This window comes from Pimephales promelas, chromosome 4 (assembly GCF_988280905.1).
Source record: "Pimephales promelas chromosome 4, fPimPro1.hap1.1, whole genome shotgun sequence".
Taxonomy (NCBI): domain Eukaryota; kingdom Metazoa; phylum Chordata; class Actinopteri; order Cypriniformes; family Leuciscidae; genus Pimephales; species Pimephales promelas.
Window position 1 is genome coordinate 46,085,099 of NC_142772.1, and position 26,865 is coordinate 46,111,963.

At 34.7% G+C, this 26,865-nt stretch overlaps 1 protein-coding gene across 2 annotated transcripts in view; it reads left to right on the forward strand.

Moving 5' to 3' along the window:
- Positions 1–24,800, forward strand: part of slc1a3a (solute carrier family 1 member 3a) — a 27,175-nt gene extending 2,375 nt beyond the window's left edge. The window contains exons 2-11 of one of the 2 annotated variants that reach the window (XM_089130599.1): positions 1,619–1,686; positions 9,394–9,651; positions 11,433–11,570; positions 17,034–17,238; positions 17,327–17,369; positions 17,452–17,714; positions 19,268–19,501; positions 19,899–20,093; positions 21,536–21,670; positions 24,237–24,800. In XM_089130599.1, the coding sequence (XP_088986725.1) occupies positions 9,471–9,651; positions 11,433–11,570; positions 17,034–17,238; positions 17,327–17,369; positions 17,452–17,714; positions 19,268–19,501; positions 19,899–20,093; positions 21,536–21,670; positions 24,237–24,447 (1,605 nt within the window). In that variant the 5' untranslated portion in view covers positions 1,619–1,686; positions 9,394–9,470 and the 3' untranslated portion in view covers positions 24,448–24,800. Of the gene's footprint in view, positions 1–1,618; positions 1,687–6,609; positions 6,770–9,393; positions 9,652–11,432; positions 11,571–17,033; positions 17,239–17,326; positions 17,370–17,451; positions 17,715–19,267; positions 19,502–19,898; positions 20,094–21,535; positions 21,671–24,236 lie in introns of those variants that run through there. The other variant, XM_039684600.2, reaches the window with a different exon arrangement.
- Positions 24,801–26,865: the final 2,065 nt, after the last annotated feature.

The window sequence follows — 26,865 nt, forward strand, 5'->3', positions numbered from 1 at the left end:
ATGCCAGCCGCACTATAAATGTCTGTTGAGAGTGTTAGTGTTATAATAACCCTGGTTCAATGCTAGGCTAATATTGTCTGCAAATCCCTGCAGTTAAAAATCTTGACAAAGCTCAAATAAGGTTTAACATTTTATGTTCACCACCATGCATTTCATAGTTCTATTGTTATTTCATTATTTTGATGACTCTAAAATTTTGATAATAGTAATAATGACGAGTTGTGTGTCAATTTCTTTTCATATAGCACTTGTTTTTAGCACAATCAGATGCGGATGCATAAGCACCAGATATCTAACTGTGTAAACAAATCACAGACTCATTAAGAGATCATATCGACAGCATACCCATAGTATTCAGACTTGGGATCAGCCGTGTTTATTTAATTCAGTTAGTGCATTAGTGTGACCGCCGGTCCAGAAGCAGTGTTTCGGTGAGTACGGCCCTCGGTTTCCCTCCTTCTATTCAGAGAGATTGTACTTAGGCCTCCTTGTCCTGCGAGTGCAGCATAACAACAGTGCAGCAGCATGGGGAGGTTACGATTGAAGTTTGATCCTGGGAACCCCATTGCACAATGCCATAGCTTCACAAAGCCGGCCCACAACTCCCTGCGTTCCCACTGTCTCTGCTCTCTGGAGGGTAGAGAAGAGAACGGATCGCATCACCTGCCCCAAATACAGCCCTCTCCCCTGGGAACCCCCACCCTGTCTCCGCGGTCTGAGATAGATGGCCGTAATGCAACAGAGAGGTAGACAGGTTAGAAAGGTCTACTTGGACAGCGGACGAAGAAAGTGATGTAATGTTGCCTGGGAGTTCGAGCAAACCTTTTGTTTGTGCTCCATAAGACGTCCGATTTATGATTTTCACCTGGCAAACAATACAAAAATGTAAAACTGTACTTATTTTACATAATTCTTAAAATGAATATTATGTATAATATTGAATATAATACATGTTATTTTATTAAAGATATATACAATTATATATATATATATATATATATATATATATATATATATATATATAAACACTATACTAATACTGTGTTTGACCCCCCTTCGCCTTCAGAACTGCCTTATTTCTACATGGCATTGATTCAACAAGGTCTTTAGAAATGTTGGCTCATATTGATAGGATAGCATCTTGCAGTTGATGGAGATTTGTGGGATGAAGCTTCTGTTCCACCACATCCCAAAGATGCTCTATTGGGTTGAGATCTGGTGACTGTGGGGGCCATTTTAGTACAGTCAACTCATTGTCATGTTCAAGAAACCGATTTGAAATGATTTGAGCTTTGTGACATGGTGCATTATCCTGCTGAAAGTAGCCATCAGAGGATGGGGACATGGTGGCCATAAAGGGATGGACATGGTCAGAAACAATGCTCAGGTAGGCCGTGGCATTTAAACGATGCCCAATTGGCACTAAGGGGCGTAAAGTGTGCCAAGAAAACCATTACACCACCACCACCAGCCTGCACAGTGGTAACAAGGCATGATGGATCCATGTTCTCATTCTGTTTACGCCAAATTCTGAATGTCTCAACAGAACCAGGTGACATTTTTCCAGTCTTCAACTGTCCAATTTTGGTGAGCTCTACCCTTTTTTTCCTATTTGTAGTGGAGATGAGTGGTACCCGGTGGGGTCTTCTGCTGTTGTGGCCCATCCGCCTCAAGGTTGTGCTTTAGGTGAGTGTATAAATATACATATATATTAAGAAAAAAAAAATTCATATTTTTCATTGTGGTGGTTCATGAATGCCAACATAAAATATGTAATTATATATATAAAAAATATATATAAAAATAAATATTTAAAAAATGAGAAATTTTTAAATATAAAAACTATTTAAATATTTTCTTAAAATATTTATTGTTTTAATAATAATAATAATAATAATATGTTTTATATAGCGCCTTTCAAGAACTCAAGATCGCTTCACAAAATAGTTGACAGACAAGAGACAGGCAATCTGCTAGTTATAACAATTAAGCAAGCAGAACAGCAGATGGAGACAACAATAATGAATAGATTTGATAGGCAAAGAAAACATACATTTTGATGGAGAAAGCATGTAACATTAACAAAATAGTAACAAAATATTTATATTAAAAATATTATGTTTATATATATATATATATAATTTTTTGTTGTTTTGTTGTGGTGATTGAGACAGAGGAATCAGTCAAATCACACCGATGATGAAATGCATGACTGCAGGGCCGATGCACAACATGCATCAATTACACTAGAAAATTAGATGGCGTTCGTCTGAAGTCATGTGTGCACTCTAAAGATAAACACACACTCTTCAATGACGTCACACTTCCCATATATCGCTGTCCTACAACAGTCAAAGTCTGTCTCTTACCTTAGTCTAACCTCCCTTTATTGATTCACCTGCAGGGAAAAATCTATAAAAACAAATATCTTTTGCTTACACTTGCTTTTACACATCGTAAAAAAATTCTGATATGAAACTACTAGGCTATTAATCGGTTCTTCTTGTCTACGTTCAACAAAACCTGACAAAAGAGCAGACACAAGCAGATGTTTCCCAGTCGTGCCCGTCGTTCCCAAACAGTGTTGCCATGGAAACTCCAAATCTAAGGGCCAGTTACTCGCTCCTAATTCAGACATCCCTCTTTTGTCATTTCCCAAAATGCCCCTGACCCGCTGTGGGCTTGTGTGGGTCCCTCAAAACACTTTACAATGGCATACTCTCAAATTCAAAATGACTTCCTAACCCTGCATTCACCCCTCCACCTACAGCTGCTTTTACTTCAGGGTCACATATTTGCTGTTGCTGTTTTGTTTTTGTTTGTTTTTTTACTGAATATCTGAACACTATTTTTTTGGACGACCAAGTTTTTTTTTTTTTAAACAAGCATTTGTGTCAGATACTTGAACAAATCAGTTGAAATAAAAATCTGGACATTTATGACTGTTATCTGTAAACTTTGCATACAAAAGTAGAATATTGCACAAGATATTATAACACAATAAACACTGCTACAGTCTTTTATATTAGATACTGCTTTATACTGTAATTGCCGTGGATCATTAGTCTTTATTTGTTATTACTTTTTTTAGTAAGCAGATGCTTTTATCCAAAGCAAATATATGTTATTTTATTTAATACTATTCTTTTTGTAGCCCTCAACCCGTATTCACTTTATAGCCCGTAATCCTGTAATTGTGGACAAATGTGGGCACAGAGGACTCAGGTGTGATCCTAATTTTTATTTATTATAAATGTTATGTCACTGTCTTCGATAAAGTTTTGTCTATTCATTTTTGGTGTTTTTTTTATTTCGGGGGTATTTTTGAATTTATTTACTTCAAAAAGTACCATATTTTCTATGTAAATTATGTTTGTTTGTTTTTTATAATTTTTTAACTACTTTAAAATATCATTCCAATAAGTTCTTAGAGCTAAAACCTATGATGAAGTGACTTTGCTGTCACCTGATGTCTTATTTTGGCTTATTTTAGAAAGCTCTAAATTACAGTTTTTCCGCATTCATTTCTATGGGTGCCCATTTTTGACCCAAATACAAGATTAAGGAGTTGTTTTTTTCACCCACTTAACATTGTAGAATTAAGTAAACAAAAATGTGTGTGTTGTTCAGGAGGCAAACTTAGGAAAAGTAGCCTCTTGTACAGATCAGATCAAGAGAAGTATTCTTTAAAAATAAATCAAAACTATTTTGCCCACATTTGTCCAGAATACGGTTTTAGGGTTAAAAAAAGCACCCTAAAACACTGAATATGAAAGTACATCAAAATCTTATCAGGGAAATCATCCAACAACCAACTTGTTTCTTCCTCTGCACATTAAGCAAGTAAAAGTATTTTAACATGAGTCTTACATTTTAGACCACTAAAATGGTCTAAATCTTTATTTCTATTATATGCAAAGTAGAATCACCTGATACCACCATCAAAATCATCAGGTTGTTGTTGAACATAATTGTGAAATAACTAATATTGTTGCTCAGGGTTGCCCAATAATGTCTTTTGTAATGATCTCCAGGGCTTTTAGCCAACAGTGTTCAGGTTTATTCTGCCAATCTGAGCTTGTTTCTTGTTTCAGCTGAGGGAGAAGCTGCTAAAAAGGCGTTGAAAGTACAGTAAGTACTTGAAGACACACAAGAGAATACACACCCACACACAGAGTGATGTGTTTTCAGGTTTTATGGGGACTTTGCATAGACATAATAATTTTTATAAACGGAATGATTTTTTCTCATGTGGACCAAAAAATGTGGCCACAGGGAATTCAGAAATCGTTATATTTGTGGGGACATTTTTGTTCAGGGCTTGAACCACAAACAAACACACACACTCTAAAAAATGCTGGGTTGTTTTAACCCAACTTTGGGTCAAATATGGACTAACCCAGCTGTTGGGTTAAATTTTTACATTACATTTTTAACCCAACATTTCGGGTTTGTCCATATTTGACCCAAAATTGGGTTAAAACAACCCAGCATTTTTTAGAGTGCACACACAACTTTATTTTTAATTGTCACATTAGCTTGAGTCTTTTGTGCGCTCAGACTCAGAGTGTCTATTCTAACCATAGACACTCGTTATACTGTAGGTTCCCTTCAGACATATGATGAAACACTGTTGACTTCCTGGAAAAGAGTGAGATGGTGCAAACAGAAGCGGGGGATGGAGTTGTGATGATCAGCGGCCCAGATTTCACTCTAGTGACTCTGGGTGCCAAAAACGAAACCACCGAACGTCACATATCATCTCATTCAGCCCGACTGGTGAAGCAAAGCTAAAGAAAGCTCTCTGAAACGCAATAAATCCTCACAGGAAATTTAAAGATGGATCGTATTAAAACCAGGGAAGAAGTCCCAGCCGTTTGTTGTAGTCCTTGAAAAGCGATTTCTGTAGGCCTAAAAGCAAACATCTCCCTTTACTTTGAGCGTTCAACATTACACACAAACTAAAGTTAAAAACTTTAAATCAGAATCAACCAACCACCCCTTTAAGGGCAATAAGAACCCCATGTGCTTGCACTGACTGTCTCTTTCAAGTCTTATTAGATAGATGCACAACAATGCCAAAATGTCCATCGTGTGGAGTATTCACAACACAGTTGGTTATGTCTTAAAGGTGCATTGCGCAACATTTCATGTTAAAAATCCCTTTTTTTCTAACCCATACATGCTTAAACAATTGCTTGATGGGCCGAATGAGCCCTTCTCTGATCACTGCGATTGCCTCTATAATCCTGTACAGTAAAATAAATAAGAGGGATTTGGAACGGAGTTTTGCACCTTTTGCATGTTCACGCTCACCTGGCAGGTTTGTGTATTCACCGCCATTCTCCGTATCAACGAAGACAACTCGAGCGACAAAACTTTAGTCAACTCCACGTAAGACAAAGAAAATAAAACTTGTCTAGTGCCAGGCGCCTGAATAAGACGAGAGTCAATATCGGGAAGCTTTTAACAAATGGAGAGATCTCCGGTCGGCTCTATAGGGCTCAAACGGGTCCTATACAAAGTAATAACTTATATTGTTCATGAACGTGTTTCCATAATAATACAATCATAAGTGGATACAGTAAGCAAGATGGAGATATGGAAACAAAAACCTACTTTTCTACTACCCCCGTTTTCCCCTCACACACACATAAGTGTGTAATTTACTCAAATGTCTTTCCTTTCATATATTTAAAATGACTTGCAGATTTATAACTGTACCTCTGAAGACATTATGACTGTAACAATAGATTTGTGCGGCTGATGCTCCTTTGGTTATGAACAGCTCGTGCAAGCGTGCATGTGTGTGTTTCGCTTGTCGTTGCAGGGTTGCAGTTTCGCTTGTTGCCAGAGGGGGCGTAGTTCTGCAAAAACTCAGAGACTTGCGCAATACACCTTTCAATTAGCGAGTTGGGTGAAAATCGAATGTGTGTCAGTAAACTGGATCTGTGCATTCAATCTTAAAGGGGACATCGAATGCAAAATTCACTTTTATGGTGTTTGCATATAAACGTGTCTTTTCAGAAGGGCTGCACAATTAATCGAATTTCTAATCGCGATGTAGTTTGTAATTTTTTGTATTTTTAATAAGAAAAGCAAAATCGAATAAAAATAACTATTGCGATTATAGTTGTCGTGAAATGAAATTCCCCAGTTTTCTCAAAATTTCTCTGTTGAATAACTTATTTCAATGAGATGTGAACAGCATTTTAACACCGACTTCAACGACAGTTTTGACTAGACCCAACATGAAATCCACAAGATCATACAAAACCTGATGATCATGTTTGAGAACAGCATAATTGACATGATCAGCATGATATGAGAATGATCTGACACCAAACTTTTTATACACATGACATGAACAATGTCACAAATAAAGCTTTTTTTTAATACTCTCAAATCAAATCTAAAACATTTTGAAATAGACCCAAAAATATTTTCTTAATTTTTCTGAGCCAGGGTGGTCTTGTGTTTGTGGACACAAACACGTGCTTTTCCCTCCATCTCTTCATCTTAAAGCCTTTTCAAAGACGTCCCACACTTGAGCTGGCAGTTCCTCCTCTTCAACAGGCTCCGCCCCTTCTCATCTCCCTCCACTCTGTCATTGGTTCTTCCCCGTCCTTCTCACTCACACCCTCCATGCTTGCAGTTCTCTTCTTTCAAACTCTTGCACTTTTCTTTCTAAGTACACACTTCTCTCCAGTCTCTAAGCGTAGAGGATCTTCGTCACAGGAAGGGTTGGACTGAATCCCTTTATTTTGACGTGAGTAGCTATGCGGTCTGTTATTCTTCTGTGTGTGGGTGTGCGTTTTCTCAGACCATGTGAGCACAAGTGTGTGTGAGAGGGGGAGCAGTGTTTGATCTGGCTGTATTCCTAGCACACGTGGAAAGATTGCTGCAGTTCTCTGTGTCATAGATCAGCTGCTCGTTTTAAATGCACTCCTGGCTGCTTTTCAGATGCCATTTCTAATAAAAAATTATTTGTTGGCTGTTGACAGACAAACTAAACTGAGATTGTTGTAGTGTGCGAATGGTAAAACAAGCTCCAAAAGTTGAAAACTTGCAACAAATTTAGATTACATTTAGGGTTTTAGTTTTAGAGAAGCATCACTGTTGTTGTTGCTCGTACTTGAACAAACCACTAACCCTAATTATAACAATTTGGCTTGTACTTGTAAGTCTTTTTCCACAGTTGATACGTCAAATCACGCAATTACCCAGCTAACAAAGTGAGGTTCTGAGAACGTTTTTCTAACGTTCCATTTTGGTTGTGGGAACGTTAATTTAAAATGTTCTAAAAACGTGGAAATGTCCAGTTTGCTTAACGTTGCTGGAACGGTGTCTTGCAGAACGTTGCTGGAACGTTAGCATAATGTTGTTAGAACGTTATCCTAAGGTTAGCATAATGTTGCTGGAACGTTATGAGAACGTTTATCAAACACAAATAACGTGATAAAGACGTTCCGATAACGTTGTTCTAAGAACGTTTTTTATCAACGTAATGAGAACGTTCATCAAATACAAATAACGTGATAAAGACGTTCCAAGAACGTTGTTCTAAGAACGTTTTCTCTCAACGTTACAAGAACGTTAATAACGTTATATGAACGTTCCGAAAACAATATTTTAATAACGTTTTGTCCTAACATTTACACAACTTTTAAAGAACGTTAGTGAATGTTCTGGGAACGTTCCCTGTTAGCTGGGAAGACTAATAAAGCTGTCTAGGATAAAACAAGGTAAAATTTGAGCTGTCAGTAAAAATGTAATGTACGTCTAAAGTTTAACCACAGCCCAATAATAGACTAGTTATCAATTAACATGTCAAATAAATAAAATCACGTTTAATCACTGTTGACTTAGCTTATATGATGGAATATCATACAACCCACCCTTTATTTGGGCAAAAACGACATGTAACCATGCAAATTCAAGGTTGTTTTGGCTAGATATGGGTTACTCATAGCCGCACTATACACTGATGGTGAAATGAGGCTTTTACTTGCTGAGGTCTGTTGAGGAGAAGTGTGCTACTTTACTTGGGAATCATTCCTATAGTAGATGAAAAATCTTGTAATTTTGTTTGTTTTGTAACCATCTAGTAATGCAAACAATTGCAAGCCCTCATATAACATCCTAACATTTTTATAAGCCCCATTCAGGTTTTCTTCGTAAAACAATACCGGTAGTTGCCTCTATTATCATTATTATAGTAGTCAACATTTAAAGTGGATCAAAACCTTTCATCAAAGTTATACGTACCCGTTCTTGTCTTAGGACAACTTTGATTAAAGGAGTACGGTAGTTCACTTTAAAAAAAAAACCAGTAACACTTTACAATAAGGTTCATTAGTTAACTACATTAGTTAGCATGTACTAAGAATGAACAATACTTCTTCAGCATTTATTAATCTTAGTTAATATTAATTCCAACATTTACTAATACGTTATTAAAATCAAAGGTTGCATTAGTTAACATTGATTAGTTAATGCACTGTGAACTAACATGAACACACAATGAACAGCTGTATTTATATTAACTAACATTAACAAAGATTAATAAACACTGTAACTAATGCATTGCTCATCGTTAGTTCATGTTAGTTAATGCATTTACTAATGTTAACTAATGAACCTTATTGTAAAGTGTTACCAAAAAAACTTTTGCGGATAATTTACTCACCCCCATGTCATCCAAGATGTCCATGTCTTTCTTTCTTCAGTCGAAAAGAAATTAAGGTTTTTGATGAACACAGTCCAGGATTTTCTCCATATAATGGACTTCAATGGGAACCAGACGGTTCAAGGTCCAAATGACCAATGACCAATTCATTTGGTTCATTCAACGAACGAAATGACTCGAAAAAAGATTCGTTCATTTTGATGAATGAGTTTGAACAGGAGAGTCACGAATGCGCATCACAGAACAGAGCAAGGCGAGCGTTTGTGCTTATAAAACTTCAATTTTTTTTTTTTTGAAATGAGCGTTCGTTTCGTTAGATAAGACCCTTATTCATCGTCTGGTGTCGTTTAAAGCCCTTTGAAGTTGCACTGAAACTCTCAATTGGACCTTGAACCGTTTGGTTCCCAATGAAGTCCATTATATGGAGAAAAATCCTAGAATGTTTTCATCAAAAACCTTTCATCAAAAGACATGGACATCTTGGATGACATGGCCGTGAGTAAATTATCAGCAAAAGTTTTTTTTAAAAGTGAACTAATCCTTTAACTGGGAAGGGTCATAGCATTTGCATGTTGATGTCCTATTGTTAGTTAAACTGCTTCTATTGTTATAATTTGTAAGTCGCTTTGGAAAAAAGCGTCTGCTAAATGAATAAATGTAATGTAAATGCATTAATGATGTTACCTATATATTGTCCTTCGCAGTTTCTGCCCTCAGCGGAGTGTTTCTTGTCAAACGTTCAGCGGTGTCTGGTGTGTCCGGTGTGGCGCCCCCTCCAGGCATGACTCAGAGTAACGGGGAGACGCCTCTGCAGCGCAGCAGAGTACAGCAGTTTCGGGACGGCATCAATGAGCGCTCGCTGCGGGCCCGCAACACCGTGCAGAACATCACCACAAATGACGTCAAAGGCTTCTTCATGCGGAATGCCTTCGTCATCCTCACCGTCGTGGCCGTCATCGTTGGTGAGATGATGTTTGGTCTTGTGATCATTTGTGCCTCCTACTCTGAAAGGGATCTTAAAATACAATATTATAATTGAAGAATGAAAAATATATAAAAAGGTTAAAGTTAAAGTTCATTAAAAGATCATTAAAACTAAAATAGTTTACTCATTTTTGATCACAAAAATTACATATTTAAACATTTTTTTGCTTGTAAATTTTTTGAATGCCTTAAAACACCTTTAATTTAACTATTTACACCCTTGCCTCATTTAGTATACGCTGTTATATAACTATGCAAATGAGCCCCGCCTCCACTCACAGCAGCTCAAAGATCCACTCGTTGACGATCACACATTGACATGATTGGTTACAAGGTAGCTTGTGACATCAGAAACACCGGCGATTTCGAACCGTGTTTTTGAGTCTTCAAACCGTGTTTTGAATAGAAAATACTCCGCAATGGTGTTGGCTTATTAATTTGTTGCATATTAAAAACACCACATAGACATTTAAACAATATTAAAAGCTCGATTTTCACCACAGGGGGACTTAAAATATAAAAGTAAAGATTTAATATGACGTGGGGTAACACACAATATTATAATTTAAAAAAATAAAAAAATAAATAAAACAATTGAATATAAAAGTAAAAATGAAAAAAAAAAACTAAATATGGAGAACTAGTAAAGCAAAGTAAAGTAAAAATGTGTAAAGTAAAAATAAATAAATAAAGTAAAAATTTATTTATTTAAATTTAAATTTATTTATTTAAATTTATTTATTTAAATAAATAAATAAAGTAAAAATGTGTAAAAAAAAATGAGTAAAGTAAAAATGTGTGTGTATATATGTATTTTTTTTTACAGAAAATATGCCTCTGTAGGTTTTGAAAATTATACTAGGTGGGATTACCATATCTGTTATTCAGCCAATCAGGAACTGCTATTGATAATCTCAAAATGGCTTGATATTTTCTGATTAATTGGCTTAAAAAAACAGCTTAATATTTCAGGGAACATATTTAATGTAATTCAAGAATATTTACCAAAAGTATTATGTAATTTCATCATATATTCGACATCTTATATATTTGATTTCGTAAATCTATATTTTTCATGTGATGTGCTGAAATGTGATGATACTACTAAAATAATAATGTAAAATAATACAATTAAAGACGACGTAAACAGTTTTTTCCCCCCTATTTGTGACATGTATCTGAGTGAAACGGCTTCTCAAACAAGAACAAATGTAGGGCGGGACTTGTTATTGTCCATGTGGAATTTGATTGGATGGTTGTGATTTGCTATTGGTGGATCTCATATGAGTGACAGGTTGCCCCGCCCTCACGCCAGTGAACATGTCATCAGAGAAGAGAATAGATGATGCTGCAAGAGGGAGAGGAAGTTATTTTTGATTAAAGATAACAATTAATTTAAATTTAGCACATTAATTTAAAAGAAATATGTGCATGAATAATATTCTATTAAAAATAAGAATTTTCCATTGTGATTTCATGGTGACTTTAAAGAATTCCATTAAGGGAAACTTAAATGGAATTTCTATCATAATTTGGAACCAATATGATCTAACTGAATAAACTGAAAATCTATTTTTGTTGGATCGTATTAGGATTGGTTACAAATTGGAATATAAAGAAGTGGAATACTCCATTTCACAATTTCACAATCGTGACTTTTTTTCTCACCAATTTTAGTATATTAAACACTCCAGCTTAAACGTTAATGTAAAAAATAGTTTTACAGACCATTAAAGCTGCATGTGTGTTTCTCTCACAGGTACAATTCTGGGCTTTGGAATGCGGCCGTATAAATTGTCATACAGAGACATAAAGTACTTCTCCTTTCCCGGAGAGCTGCTGATGAGAATGCTGCAGATGCTGGTGCTCCCTCTGCTGGTGTCCAGCTTAATTACAGGTACGGTTCCACTGCGGCGCCACCAGGCACTGACCAGACACGGGCAACTCTGCCAGCTAAACCCAGAACAACATGAGCCTGAGATAAGCGCATGATGCAGGGGAAGGGGACGGGCCGAATGTGATCTGCTCAAGCTCAAAGGGGGCGACAGATTGATTTGTTATGTCTCACCCTTTTGTTATGTCACTCGTGGAGCTTAAGCAGTTCAATCTGTTTCCGCAGTTATAAATGTATTTGTAAATCGATTTTATAGTCAACAAAACTGTATATGCTTATTTAAAATAATAGTTTCAGAAGGATTCAGTTTAGTTTTGAAGATCTTCAAAAATGCTTATCCAACTCTCTTAAAAATAATATCTTATGTAGTATTTTTGTCTTGTTTTGTGTTCATTACAAATAACTAGAAATTCTTAAAGGTTAACAGGTTAAAGGGTTAAAGACATCATTTTCAATTTTGGGTCAACTAACCCTTTAAATCAATATACATTTATAAGGATAAACTCGAATGAAAAAAAAAAGGAAACGAAGACTTAGGCCTGGTTACACAGGCAAGATTTAGATTAAGCCAGGGTTAGGCCTTAGTTCAATTAGGACATTCAAGAAGCTTTTATAAATGTGTCTTAGAAAATGACATTACTGCTGTACATCTTGAGAAAAAATGATGGCACTGATATATCTTAAGTAGGGCTGTGCAAAAATTAATTGCAATTAATCGCATCCAAAATAAAAGTCTGTGTTAACATTATATATTTGTGTGTGCTGTATATAATTATTTTGTATATATAAATACACACACATGCATGTATATATTTAAGAAAATGTGTTATTCATATATAAAATATTTAAATTTATATAATATAGATTATGTATTTATATATATAAACAGAGTTTAAGCGCAAATAATTCTTAAATATATACATGCATGCATAGGTATTTATATATACAAAATAATTATATATAGTACACACAAATATATTATGTAAACACAGACTTTTATTTTGGATGCGATTAATCGCAATTAACTTTTGCACAGCCCTAATTTTAAGATATGTCTGCAAGTTTCTTTCAGTTAAAACAGCTCAAACATGCATGACTAAAATGCCTTGTCTTTAAACCAGGGTTTAGTATCATAGTCATTTTGCTTCTTTTGATTTAAGAATGTTTCGATATTTCGATAGCCAAATGTATAAAATCGTTTGTTTTGTTTATAAATAAAGTAGATTAACATAAGTTCTCTGAGGGGTTCGACCAGTTAAGAAACATGGGCGTTTGTAAGGTCAGTGCTTTGATGCTCTATTTCCAAACAGACTAGAGGTCAAGGGTCAAAGTGACCATGCAGGGAAACCAACAAAAGCTTCTTTCAGTCACCTCTCTCTCACACACACTCTTCCTCTGTGTATAAATAGCATATGCTGTCTTCTAAATAATGCCGCAAACTGTTTCTAGAGAGATTGATGGCTGCTATGCAGCTTTCACGATTGACTAACACAATTTATAAAATACAGAAGACTTCCATTTTTGAAAGTTAAATAGCTGCTTTAATTCTATAGAGGCCACATGAAACGGGATCCACGAGCCACATACATAATCAGACCTATTTCAGTGTGAAATGTGGTATTTAAAATAGAAAATGTTTGACTTGATTTTATCTGTAAAAAATTGATTGGATTGAGAAAAGTGGATGTTACATACAAGAATGGACCAGAGCGGAGGGGTTTAAAAGTAAAATATATTCATGATGTCATCCCAGAAGGAAAGAGGTGGAGTAAATTAGTCAATTTTGATGTTCACTTCTTAGGAAAGACCTGAAACGTGTATTAATAGCTTATTTTATTTTCATATTGACTTACAGCAATGGATGTGATAGCAGATGACTTTTCAGATGTATGCTGTTTGTTTCACTCTTGCTTTAACTAGCACAGTCACAAGGCTGGACATCAATGACACAGTAGAGGCCAATTTAGCTCAAATGTTTAGGACATTATCATGCCCATACACACACCCATGTGGTGCGTCAAAGCTTGTCGGGTCAGCCAAATATGTAAAAGCCAAAACATTGGCTATACTCTCCGGCCATACATTTACTAAGCAGAATGCACAAATGTAAATACAGTACACTGTGATTTAAAATGCTGTATAATGTCACTAAAATCAGACTAGAGAGAAAGAGAGCAGTTTTATTGCTATATAAAAACCTGAGGGAATGAACTAGAAAAACAAGATGGATGTTTGCATTTTCTGAAGAAGCTTTATTTTACAGTTATGAAAACCTAATTATATATACTGTAAAATAAAGCTTCTTTAATAATGTAGTGCTGTCAAATCGATTAATCGCATCTAACATAAAAGTGTGTGTATATATGTGTGTATGTGCAGTTATACATATGTGAATGTACGTTTGGTCTTAAAGTGACAGCAGCCTAATATTCCTCTGGCTCTCTGTCATTAATATGAATCAAACAAAAGAGAAAATACTTGAACTTTATTTAGCTTTAATAAGAAAACATTTATATTTAATTCATACAGTGAAGACTGCAATATTCAATTTCTGTGCTAATTCTAACTGCATGTTAAATACATCTATTGTACCGGAAAAAATTAATTCACATTTTTGGTATTATATTATATTTCTCCTATTGTTTGTTTGCTTCTTTTTTTCTTATATTTAATAACAGAAATTATTATTTTTTTATTAAGTTTTTTTTATCATTTTTTTTTTTGCTTTTTATTGAACATGAACATCAGTCAAAAACATCAGTGTTAACAATGACATTTTAGTTCCTGTTTTTTTTTCACCTTACTTTCCCTTTTATCTGTGCTATTCTGTTTTTTATTTATTTATTTTTATTTATTTATTTACTATTATTACTGTTTAATTTTTTTATCATTATTATTATTGCTTTTCTGGGAGGGGGGGGGGGGGGTGCATTAATAACAGAAATTAGATAAAATAACCATATTGTGATATATATCGTTATCTTGAAATACAATTTCTTGAAATTAGAATTTGGTCATATTGCCCAACCCTTGACCATTGCTTAGCAATATAAATATGTGATTAACCAGCTACAGTACTTGATGGAACAGACAGGTTTAGTTTATCAGCAAAAATCTGCCCTGAAGAGTGTGCTCTCATTAGATGAGAATTTCTTTGTGAGGGGTCACACACAATTCGTCTTTGAAGGCTGTGTGAGTGTGTATTTGAGGTAATTACTTTGAAGTGTAGGAGAATAAGACTTTATAAGACTCTTGCAGAGGAAGTCATCATTGCCATGGAGACGAGAACTAATGAGAGCAGCAGGAAGAGAACAGGACCTGTGCTCAAGGTTCCCAGGCCACTGTGTCTGCGGGTGCTGGGGTGGAAGCTGAGGGGCTTGAGGGGCTTTATGGGCTCAGGGGCAGTGAGATCACTAGGAACACACACACACACACACCATACCACGATAATGGAAGACATACATAGTTCAATACAATGGCTGTTTCAGTCCTATAGTGAGAAATGTTGAATGGCAGTTGTGGTCAGTGACCTTCAGGAAATATACTGTTTTACTGCTATAGAATGTATTGTTGTTGAGCATCAATGTAGAGACTCTATCTATCTATCTATCTATCTATCTATCTATCTATCTATCTATCTATCTATCTATCTATCTATCTATCTATCTATCTATCTATCTATCTATCTATCTATCTATCTATCTATCTATCTATCTATCTATCTATCTATCTATCTATCTATCTATCTATCTATCTATCTATCTATCTATTTAGTGACAAACATGAATTGTCCTTCTTTACAAATCTTGTATTCAACAACTATGGACTGTAACCAACAAATATCCAGCATACACGTTTCTTCTTAATTTTAAGGTCACTACATAATTCATATACTGCCATTTGTGTTATTTCAATAATATACGCTACTGTTCAAAAGTTTGAGGTCAGTACAATTTTTTTTAACACTTTGATTCAGCAAGGATGCATTAAATGATCAAAGTAAAAACATTAATAATGTCACAAAAGACTTCTATTTAAAATATATTTGGAAATCATCATATTAGAATGATTTCTGAAGGATCATGTGACACTGAAGACTGGAGTAATGATGCTGAAAATTCAGCTTTGCAGCAAAGGAATAAATTACATAGTAAATAGAAAACTTAATATATATATATATATATATATATATATATATATATATGAAGAGTTCAGATGCAAAAGCTTCTAAGTGCCATTTGAAATTTTTTTTTCTAGAATGATCATTTTTATCAAGCTTGTATATTTAAGTTCAGTAATTTCACTTAAATTGCAATGAGGATTACCTATTAATTGTCATTTAAGTGAAATTACTGAACTTGAAATAAGTTTGATAAAAATGACCATTTTAGAAGAAAAATTCAAATGACACTTAGAGGCTTTTGCATCTGAACTCTTCATGTATTACTTATAGTATATATAGTTATAGTATGTTACTTAAATTGTAATCATATTTCACAATCTTACTGTTTTCACATATATATATTTTTTTTTGGTGAGCATAAGAGACTTTTTACTGACCCTAACCATTAGTAAGCTTGTGTAGAATGAGCAAGAGTGTGCAAACATTTGACTTCCACTGTATGTCTAAGGGGTGTAACGGTACCTGTCACAATTCGATACATATCACGATACTAAACTCACGATACGATATTATTGCGATACTCCAAGACATATGGTAAAAGGTTAACCAAAAATGTACTGTTGATTAAAATGCTAAATTTGATATTGCATTGTGGGTTTAAATAAATAGGCTTGGACTTGGTGCTTGTAACCCAAGGACAATGGTGACACCCAAAAAAAAATATTGCACGCTTTCACTGACTATATATTTAAAATAATGTCGGCCACTTTTTACTGGTAACATCAGACATTTGGCATTATCAGGACCTACAAATGAAGAGTTCAGATGCAAAAGCCTCTAAATGCCATTTGAAATTTTCGTCTTTAATGATGATTTTTATCAAACTTGTATATTTAAGTTCAGTAATTTCACTTAAATAACAATTAATAGGTAATTATCATTGCCATTTAAGTGAAATTACTGAACTTAAATATACAAGTTTGATAAAAATCATCATTAAAGAAGAAAATTTCAAATGGCATTTAGAGGCTTTTGCATCTGAACTCTTCAAATATTCCCCCATTGCATTATTATACATTATAATCAACATTATATATAGTGGTTTAATGTACCTACACTAAAACTCTAAAAAAATTTCTCAAACAGTAAATTTTATTTTGTGGACTATCCACGATAAATATATTGTCACCATCTACGATACGCATTTTTGCATTTTTGTATTGCGATATATTGTGGCACTATATATTGTTACACCCCATGCTGTTGCTTGCAGTACTATACGCACATGCATGCACAGAATCATGTGAACTAACTCATATTGCGGTCTAACGTCACCTGTGCAGGTATGGCCGCTCTGGACAGCCGAGCATCAGGGAAGATGGGTATGAGAGCTGTAGTTTACTACACCACCACCACTATCATCGCTGTATTCATCGGGATCGTCATGGTTCTCATCATCCACCCTGGAAAAGGCTCTAGAGACGAATTCACCAAACACGAGAAAATAGAACAAGTCAGTCCAGCAGACGCCTTCCTCGATCTAATCAGGTATAGTGAAGATCGATTGTAATTTCATTTTATTATGTCTGTTATAATGTTTCTTTTTTTTAACTTAATCTTTTTTTTTTTTTTACAGAAACATGTTTCCTCCTAATTTAGTGCAAGCTTGTACACAACAGGTACGTTTTTAATAGCCTGGTGAACAAGATGGTGAACAAAACCAAGATGGCTTACTGTTTGTACTCTCTTTGCCTTCCACAGTTTAAAACAAAAAATGGCAAGCGAGTGGTCACCGTTCAAATTCTGGTGAACGACAGTTTGAATAACGGGTCGGAGGAAGTCAAACGTGAAGAGGTGATACCAGTGCTGGGAACGGTTAATGGCATCAATGCACTGGGACTGGTGGTCTTCTCCATGTGCTTCGGCCTCATCATTGGGAGCATGAAGGAGCAGGGCAAACCTCTGCGGGATTTCTTTGACTGTCTGAATGAGGCCATCATGCGGCTGGTTGCAATTATCATGTGGTGAGTGATTTAGAGTGGGAAAGTTTTCATCTTTGAGCAAATTAATTGACTTATTTATTTATTAAATAAAGTGTGGTTTTTACTGGCTATGAATCTATGATAAACTATGTCATGACCTGCCAGGAATGTTTTTTTTTTTTTGTTGTTGTTGTCATTTTAATTTCAAGCAGACTTCCTGGAACATTAGCAAATAAAACAGAATTTGTTGGAAAAGTTTGTTGACACTCTACTATATTTTTTTATTTGATTTATTTAACCTTTATTTAACCAGGAAGTCCCTTGAGACTGAGTCTCTTTTCCGAGGGAGACCTGAAATTATAATGAACTACTTTGCTAAGACACCAAAATAATTCCATATTCTCAGTCATTTATCAGTTGCAAAGTTTTTTTAAAATTTCAATAAATTGTGTGCAAATTGTATATATATATATATATATGGAGGGGTGTAACAATGTATCATGCCACAATATATACATCGCAATGCAACAATGCATATCGTAGATAGAGACGATATGTATCGTGGAAAGTCCCCCAAAAATAAAAATTACTGTTTGAGGAAAAAATTTTAATTTTCAGAGTTTTAGTGTAAGTACTACATTAAACCACTATATATAATGTTGATTATAATGTATAATAATGCAATGGGGGAATATTTGTAGGTCCTGATAATGCCAAATGTCTGACGTTACCAGTAAAAAGTGTCCAACATTATTTTAAATCTATAGTCAGTGAAAGAGTGCAAGTATATTCGTCTAAAATAATTCTGTATTTTCTGCTTCAGAATCATGAATATTGTTATTCTGGTGTCACCATTGTCCTTGGGTTACAAGCACCAAGTCCAAGCCTATTTATTTAAAGCCACAATGTAATATCAAATTTAGCATTTTAATCAACAGTACATTTTTGGTTAACCTTTCACCATATATCGCTATAATATCGTTTCGTGAGTTCAGTATCGTGATATGTATCGAATCGTGACATGAGGGTATTGTTACACCCCTAATATATATATACAATATATATATATATATATATATATATATACTGTATATATATATATGAAGAGTTCAGATGCAAAAGCCTCTAAATGCCATTTGAAATTTTCTTCTTTAATAATGATTTTTATCAAACTTGTATATTTAAGTTCAGTAATTTCACTTAAATAACAATTAATAGGTAATTATCATTGCCATTTAAGTGAAATTACTGAACTTAAATATACAAGTTTGATAAAAAATCATCATTAAAGAAGAAAATTTCAAATGGCATTTAGAGGCTTTTGCATCTGAACTCTTCATATATATATATATATATATATATATATATATCTGTGTGTATATAAGCACATAGAAGTTATATAAACCAGGGTGCTTTTTCAGTATGAATTTGTTCCAAATTTGTGCCACATAAATATCACTCTGTTTTGTAAGAATATTTCCTGGTTCCCACTCCCAGTTCATTTCATATCAACATTGTGCTTGAAAAATGTAAGTAATGAAGTCAGGTGGAAACTCAATAATCTGAACGATTCAATCACTGTTTTCACACCTCAGGTACGCGCCACTGGGCATATTGTTCCTGATTGCTGGAAAGATAGTTGAGATGGATGATATATCAGAAATGGGAGGCCAGTTGGGAATGTACACCATGACAGTCATCATCGGCCTATCGATACATGCATTCATCGTACTGCCCTTGCTCTACTTCCTTGTGACGCGTAAAAATCCATTTGTGTTCATCGCTGGACTTCTGCAAGCCCTCGTCACGGCTCTTGGTACCTCTTCCAGGTGAGCTTTTACACCCATAATAATCACAATAAAGCATCTAGTCATTAAATTGAACCATTAATCTAGTCATTAAATTGAACCATGAGTAATTCTTATTAAATTTTTGTTGTTTTTGATTCACTAAAAATATACAAGAGGCATTTGTTGTGTTGGTGTGCAGTCCTCGAGGACTTGTCATTCTTGTAATCATGTCCTGTACACTGTGTTTTCTTTGCATCACATTCAATCCAGAGTGCAAACTCACATTCATAAGTAAAGTATGATTTATTTTGCCGTAGCGTTACAGCTTGTGTCGAAATTGCGCAACATTTTCCTTTCGTGTCCCATGGAAAAGTGTTATTATGGGTTTGGAATATCCTGATGGACAGAATTTCAAATCTGCTGTGTTTCTCCGTAGCTCTGCCACTCTGCCCATCACCTTTAAGTGTCTAGAGGAAAATAACCATGTGGATAAACGTATTACCCGTTTTGTGCTGCCCGTGGGAGCCACCATTAACATGGACGGCACAGCTCTGTACGAGGCTCTGGCTGCCATCTTCATCGCACAGGTCAATAACATGGAGATGAACTTTGGAGAGATCCTAACCATCAGGTACAGATAGGAAACATAAAAAACGTAGTTTATAACTGAGTGCAACATTTATTCCGTTAGTTCACCCAATAATGAAAATTCTGTCAGTAATTACTCTCCCTCATGTTGTTCCAAACCTGTAAGACTTTGGTTCATCTTCGGAACACAAATTAAGATATTTTTAATATATATATCGCTTGATAAACTTAAGATTGAGCCACTTTAGTCACTCGGACTATTTTAACGATGTCTTTAATAACTTTTCGATCGGAGGAGTGATCCAGCTCACAGATTTCATCAAAAATATCTTAATCTGTGTTCTAAAGATGAACGAAAGTCTTATGGGGTTGGAACAACATGAGGGAGAGTAATTACTGACAGAATTTTCATTTTTGGGGTGAACTATCCCTTTAAGGCAAGACACCACAGGTGAATTGAGTCAAATTTGTAATCACCACTTCCCAGTTAATTAATGACATTAAATTAATGACATTAGATTGTGCAATACATGTTTAAATATGCAAATATGCTATTTAAATATCTCATTTAAACAATTTCCAGAACAGAAATATGAACATTGGAATTGGATGTAGGTTCAAAATTCTTGTTTCATTTTGTTGTCATATTCGAGTAAAAGGATTTACAGAAGAAATTGGGTATCTCTTTTTATCGCTCCATAAATCAGAAATACTATCAACAGTCTGGGAAAAAAAATCAGTTTTTAAGAATAAAATGTTATATGGAAGAAAAAAAAAAACCCTTCTGAATCACTGTAAAAAAATATTGATGGTTTAATACAATGAAGGAGAATGATTTAATCATTAGAAACTCAAAATTATATGTTATCTGAACTAAATAAATTATTTAAGTTGATTTGACAAAAGAAAAAATGTTGTGATTACTACACTGTAAAAAAAATATTGTTGGTTTAACTTCAAAAAGTAAGTAACCTGGGTTGCCTTAAAATTTTAAGTTGATTGAACTGGAAAAAGTGAGTTCATACAATGAAGGAGATTAATTTAATCATCAGAAATTAAAAATAATACGTTATCTCAACTAAATAAATTATTATAAAGTTGATTTGACAAAAGAAAATATGTTGTGATAACAAATCTTGAAAATATATATATTTTTTTACAGTGATAAAATTGGAGTGTGGTGTATGTAAGTGCTATTGAAATAGAGATTTCTTACTAAAAAAAAGAGCATGAGAGAAAACGGCCTTTAAATATATTTATTTTAATTGAAATCTACAAATGCAAATAGATGAAGTGCAATAAAAAAATACTTAAATGTGTATTTTAAATGTTTTTCTTTTGATTTAAAAATTGGCCAGTCCATGAAAATATTCTTTCCTGCATTATCTTGTCTTAAATGTTGTTAATTTCCTGACACCATTCAGTATTTTATCAAAGTGAACCAAAAAATGATATATGAATGCATGCTTTGTGTAATCTTTAAAGCATCACAGCAACAGCAGCCAGTATTGGTGCAGCTGGAATCCCTCAGGCTGGCCTGGTTACCATGGTGATAGTGCTGACCTCTGTGGGACTGCCCACTGATGACATCACTCTGATTATCGCCGTTGACTGGTTCCTGTGAGTACTGCGTTTTGTGTATTATGACGAATGTTGAAAGTATTTTTATCTGTGAGATCATCCCTCATAAGTCTCAATAAATGCACAAACTTCAAGTTTTGCACATTAAACTTGGATAGGAGGATGTGTTTTTACAATTACAGTTTTTACAAACACAGGGTTACCGACCGCTGGAAATGTTGAAGGATTTTTAGATTCATATTCATTTGTATTTCCCTTTTTCACAATACATTTCACAAATCATGCTGATGTTTGTAATATCTTAATATCATAGTTGCATTTCACATGGGCGATAATTGCTGAGTAAATTATCAGCAAAAGTTTTTTGAAACGTGAACTACTCCTTTAATATCAGGTGTAAACAGGGAGATAAGATATAATAAACATTAGTATTTAGATTTTTTTGTAAAGCTGCTTTGGAACAATGTGCATTGTGAAAATCATTATACAAATTGTCTTGAAATCTAAAGACATCATTTAAAGGGTTAGTTCACCCAAAAATGAAAATTCTGTCAGTATTTACTCACCCTCATGTTGTTCCAACCCCGTAAGACCTTCGTTCATCTTCGGAACACAAATTAAGATATTTAAGATATTAGGATCGCTCCTGCATACAGTCCATAGGCTTCTTGAGGGACTGGCTCTTGCTGTCCTCGAAAAGTCATTAAAGACATCGTTAAAATAGTCCAAGTGACTACAGAGGCTCAATCTTAAGTTTATCAAACGACGAGAACACTTTTATGCGCAAAAAAACAACAAAAATAACAACTTTATTTCAACTATTCGTTTATTTCTCCCTCTGCGCGAGTCAGGTTACTAGTTTAATAGCGTAAGCTTCTGTTATTGTACGTCACACGCATCACACACACATGACCAGCGTCGGCCAATAGTGAGCTTACGTGTGACGTAGCTCTACGCAATCACACTACGTTAACTGACTTACAGGCTCATGGAGAAGGAAGTGAATAGTTGAAATAAAGTCGTTATTTTTTTTGTTTTTTTGCGCACAAAAGAGTTCTCGTCGTTTGATAAACTTAAGATTGAGCCCCTGTAGTCACTTGGACTATTTTAACGATGTCTTTAATGACTTTTCGAGGACAGCAAGAGCCAGTCCCTCAAGAAGCCTATGGACTGTATGCAGGAGTGATCTTAATATCTTAAATATCTTAATTTGTGTTCCGAAGATGAACGAAGGTCTTACGGGGTTGGAACAACATGAGGGTGAGTAAATACTGACAGAATTTTCATTTTTGGTTGAACTAACCCTTTAATGTACTATTCCTACACACAGACCCAGGCAGAAATTCAGAGCTGGGCAAGAAACAAGATATTCCATCTTTCGCATTCCATAAAACATAATCAAATTGTACATGTCCATGCAACATCTGCTTCAAATGAGCTTTAGGACCCGTTGAACAATACACACGTATCCGACAGTGTTCTTGAGACCTTTATTCCCACCGCATTCACAGCAGTCACTGAACTCAAGTCCAGTCCAGGGACCTTTTCTTCAGATTATGTGCTGGTTAAAGCAGCATACAGAACAGAAGAGGCATTGTGACGAACGTTCATGCTAGGAAAGATGGGTCAGCAAAAACACCACACAAGATGGAGGAACTGTTTTTCTTAAGCCGAGGCCACACGAGGCCCTCAGAACACAACAAAGGCTCAAGTGACACTAAAGGAGTTGTTCACTTTTAAAAACATTTTTGCTGATAATTTACTCACCCCCATGTCATCCAAGATGTCCACGTCTTTCTTTCTTCAGTCGAAAAGAACTTAAGGTTTTTGATGAAAACATTCCAGGATTTTCTCCATATAATGGACTTCAATGGGGACCAAACGGTTCAAGGTCCAAATGAGTTTCAGTGCAGCTTCAAAGAGCTTTAAACGACACCAGACGATGAATAAGGGTCTTATCTAGTGAAACAAACGCTCATTTAAAAAATAAAAAATAAAGTATAAGTTTTAGAATCACAAATGCTTGCCTTGCTCTGTTCTGTGATGCTTGTTCGTGACTCTCCTGTTCGAAACCTTTTTTCGTGTCATTTGGTTGATTCAACGAACAAAATGAACGAATTGACTCGGAAAAAGATTCGTTCATTTTGATGAACGAGTTCGAACAGGAGAGTCACGAACGCGCATCGCAGAACAGAGCAAGGCGAGCATTTGTGCTTATAAAACTTAAATTTTTTTATTTATTTTTTAAATGAGCGATCGTTTCGCTTGATAAGACCCTTATTCATCGTCTGGTGTCGTTTAAAGCCATTTGAAGCTGCACTGAAACTCTCATTTGGACCTTGAACCGTTTGGTCCCCATTGACGTCCATTATATGGAGAAAAATCCTGGAATGTTTTCATCAAAAACCTTAATTTCTTTTCGACTGAAGAAAGAAAGACATGGACATCTTGGATGACATTGGGGTGAGTAAATTACCAGAACTACTCCTTTAAGCGATCCAGATGTGTAAACCTCAAGAGGAGATGACTTTGATAAGATGTTCTGGTTTATGTGGGTCAAACACAGCTTAACTCCACCATGTTTGTTTTTTCTCTGCCATTTCAGAGATCGGCTGCGCACCACCACAAATGTTTTGGGCGACTCCATCGGTGCTGGGATAGTGGAGCACCTGTCCCGTCACGAGCTGCGCTCTATCGATGCCGAGATGGGAAACTCCGTCGTGGAGGAGAACGAGACCAAGAAATCATACCAGCTCATCTCTCAGGAGAGCGAGTCGGAGAATGCCAAGATCCCTGACAGCGAGACCAAAATGTAACCGCTTGTTTCCAGAGGAGTTTTATCCACGGAGAGCTGCAGTTTTTTTGTACAAACACTAGTAACTTAGTCAGACTCTAGTCTGATATTCATCTCAAGTCTTTTTATATGCCTGTCAGAGACATCCAAATGTGTTGAGGACCATTGCACAAGCAGAGATGGACATGTGTGGTCCACAACGGTCCTCTTCGAACTCTTTTATTGTAGAATAAACTGATTAAGATTGGTAAAAATCTGATTTCATTAGACATATTTTGAATAGTTTTCTAGATGCAGGTTTGTAAACCGAATGTCATTATGGAATCAAGTTTTTGCTTCTACTTGGGGTGGCAACAATAAAAGCAATGAATTATATCCATTCAGTTTGAAACTGTGTGAGTAATGCTAAAAAATAAAGAAATAAGTGAAACTGGTTATGAAACACACATGATGTTTTGGCAGCTTAAGTTGGAAAGTGAGACGGTGAGTCCAGAAGCAACAGTATAGTGGTGTCACTTTATCTGTGGAGTCACTTGTTTTTGGAAAAACTTTACATTCAACTGATGTAATCATCTTATTCCAAGGCTTTTATAAATTAAAGTACAAAATAAAGAAATCTATGAATAGAAAAAGGAGCATTTTGGCCTTAACTGCTCTCATTGCATGTGGTGTTCTCAGGACGGGCCATTAACAGGTCAGTGAATCTTATTTTACCTCTATATATTGTCTCAATGACAGTATAGTTTTATCACTAATGCAACACCAATGAGTTCTGCAGAATAACATTCATTACCAGCTGACAATGCTTGACATCTCTCAATTCCTCACTATTCTACTATGTACTTATCAAGTACATGGTGTTACTGTCTTAGAAAGAATGTGATATGATCTATGTGCATATTGTTGACACAATTTGATCATGTCCTTCTTGACCTGCCCAAGAATTTTTTTTGAGTATATATATATATTTTTACATTACATATTATCTGAAAAATAAAGGTTCCTTATTAGCATCAATGGTTTCATGAGGAACCTTTCAATTCCATAAAATATTCATTATAGTGGAAAAAGTTTCTTTAGATTGTTAAAATAAAAAATTAACTGAATCTTTGGGGAACCAAAAATCGTCTAGTGACACAAAGTCTTAGTGTTTTATCGAAGGATTGAGCACACAGTGGCCCCAAGATGTATTTGGACACATTTATCTCTCTAAACAATGTATGAATGTCACTGAATATATAACAAAGTATCAAGACAAAGATGATTCATTCATATACACATTTTGTATACAAGGTAAGGAAAGAGAGAGAGAGGAAAAAAAACAATTGTTCATTATAAAGTAAAACATTCATATGTGTGCATTTTGCACATGCATTTATCCTAAGCAAAAAGATTTTTTTTTTCCAGTTTATGCATTATGTATTCGAACCCATGAAATTGGCATTGCTAGGGTTGCAGGAATATCTAAAAAGAAAATAACAGGAAAAGAAACAAAACAGAAAAAAATCCAAATAGTTAAAAGGGAAAGACAAAGTAAGTATAAAAAATAGAAACTGAATGAAATTATGCAATCAGAAGAACAGTGCTTTCTTGAAAACACTCTGGATTTACCGTTGGGATACACATGAAATGTAAATGGTAAAGTCATTATATTATATAGCTAAATATATTTCTTGTATTTACACAGAATTATTTCACTTCTAAAGAGCAATACGTCCAAATAATGTAGTTAATAAACTACAGGTGTGCACGCTAGCTTTAATCGTGATACTAAGTCGCCATCCAGTGGTGAAAAATGAAACTACAGAAAGGCTCAAAGGTCAAGTATAAACAATAGATAGACAGAATAAACCCCAAAAGTTTACGACACTGAAGACTGCTAACGTTCACCCAGTAAACCCATCAGCTGCTGAAATATATCATACTTTTTTCTTTGTCAAACACCATTTACAAATTTAGACAGTAGTTGGGTTTTCATAGATAAAGAAACAGTTCCTAAATAATAATAATAAACAATGTCAATCTACAAGTACAATAATAGCTTATTTGCTTAAAGCACTCACTTTATATTAGTTTTTAAAAGAATCATAAAACACTTGATATGTGTAGTTTGATTTTCATTAACTCGGTAATATTTTCCAAGGCAATGCATAAAGTCATCCCATTTATCCATTGAGTTCAATTCAAGTTATTAACTTCCAATAAACAAAGAATTAACAACAACCTTTCGTATTTGGTGACTTTAAAATTCAAAGGATAAACATGCTATATTGTATTTACTTTTATACAAGTAAATACAATAGGAAGTTTGAGGCTTTCTATTATTCTATTCAATTAGGTTCTATTATATATATATATATATATATATATATATATATATATATATAAAAGCATAAAATAGAAAAGGAATATATAGATAAGAGAGATAAGAAATGCTATT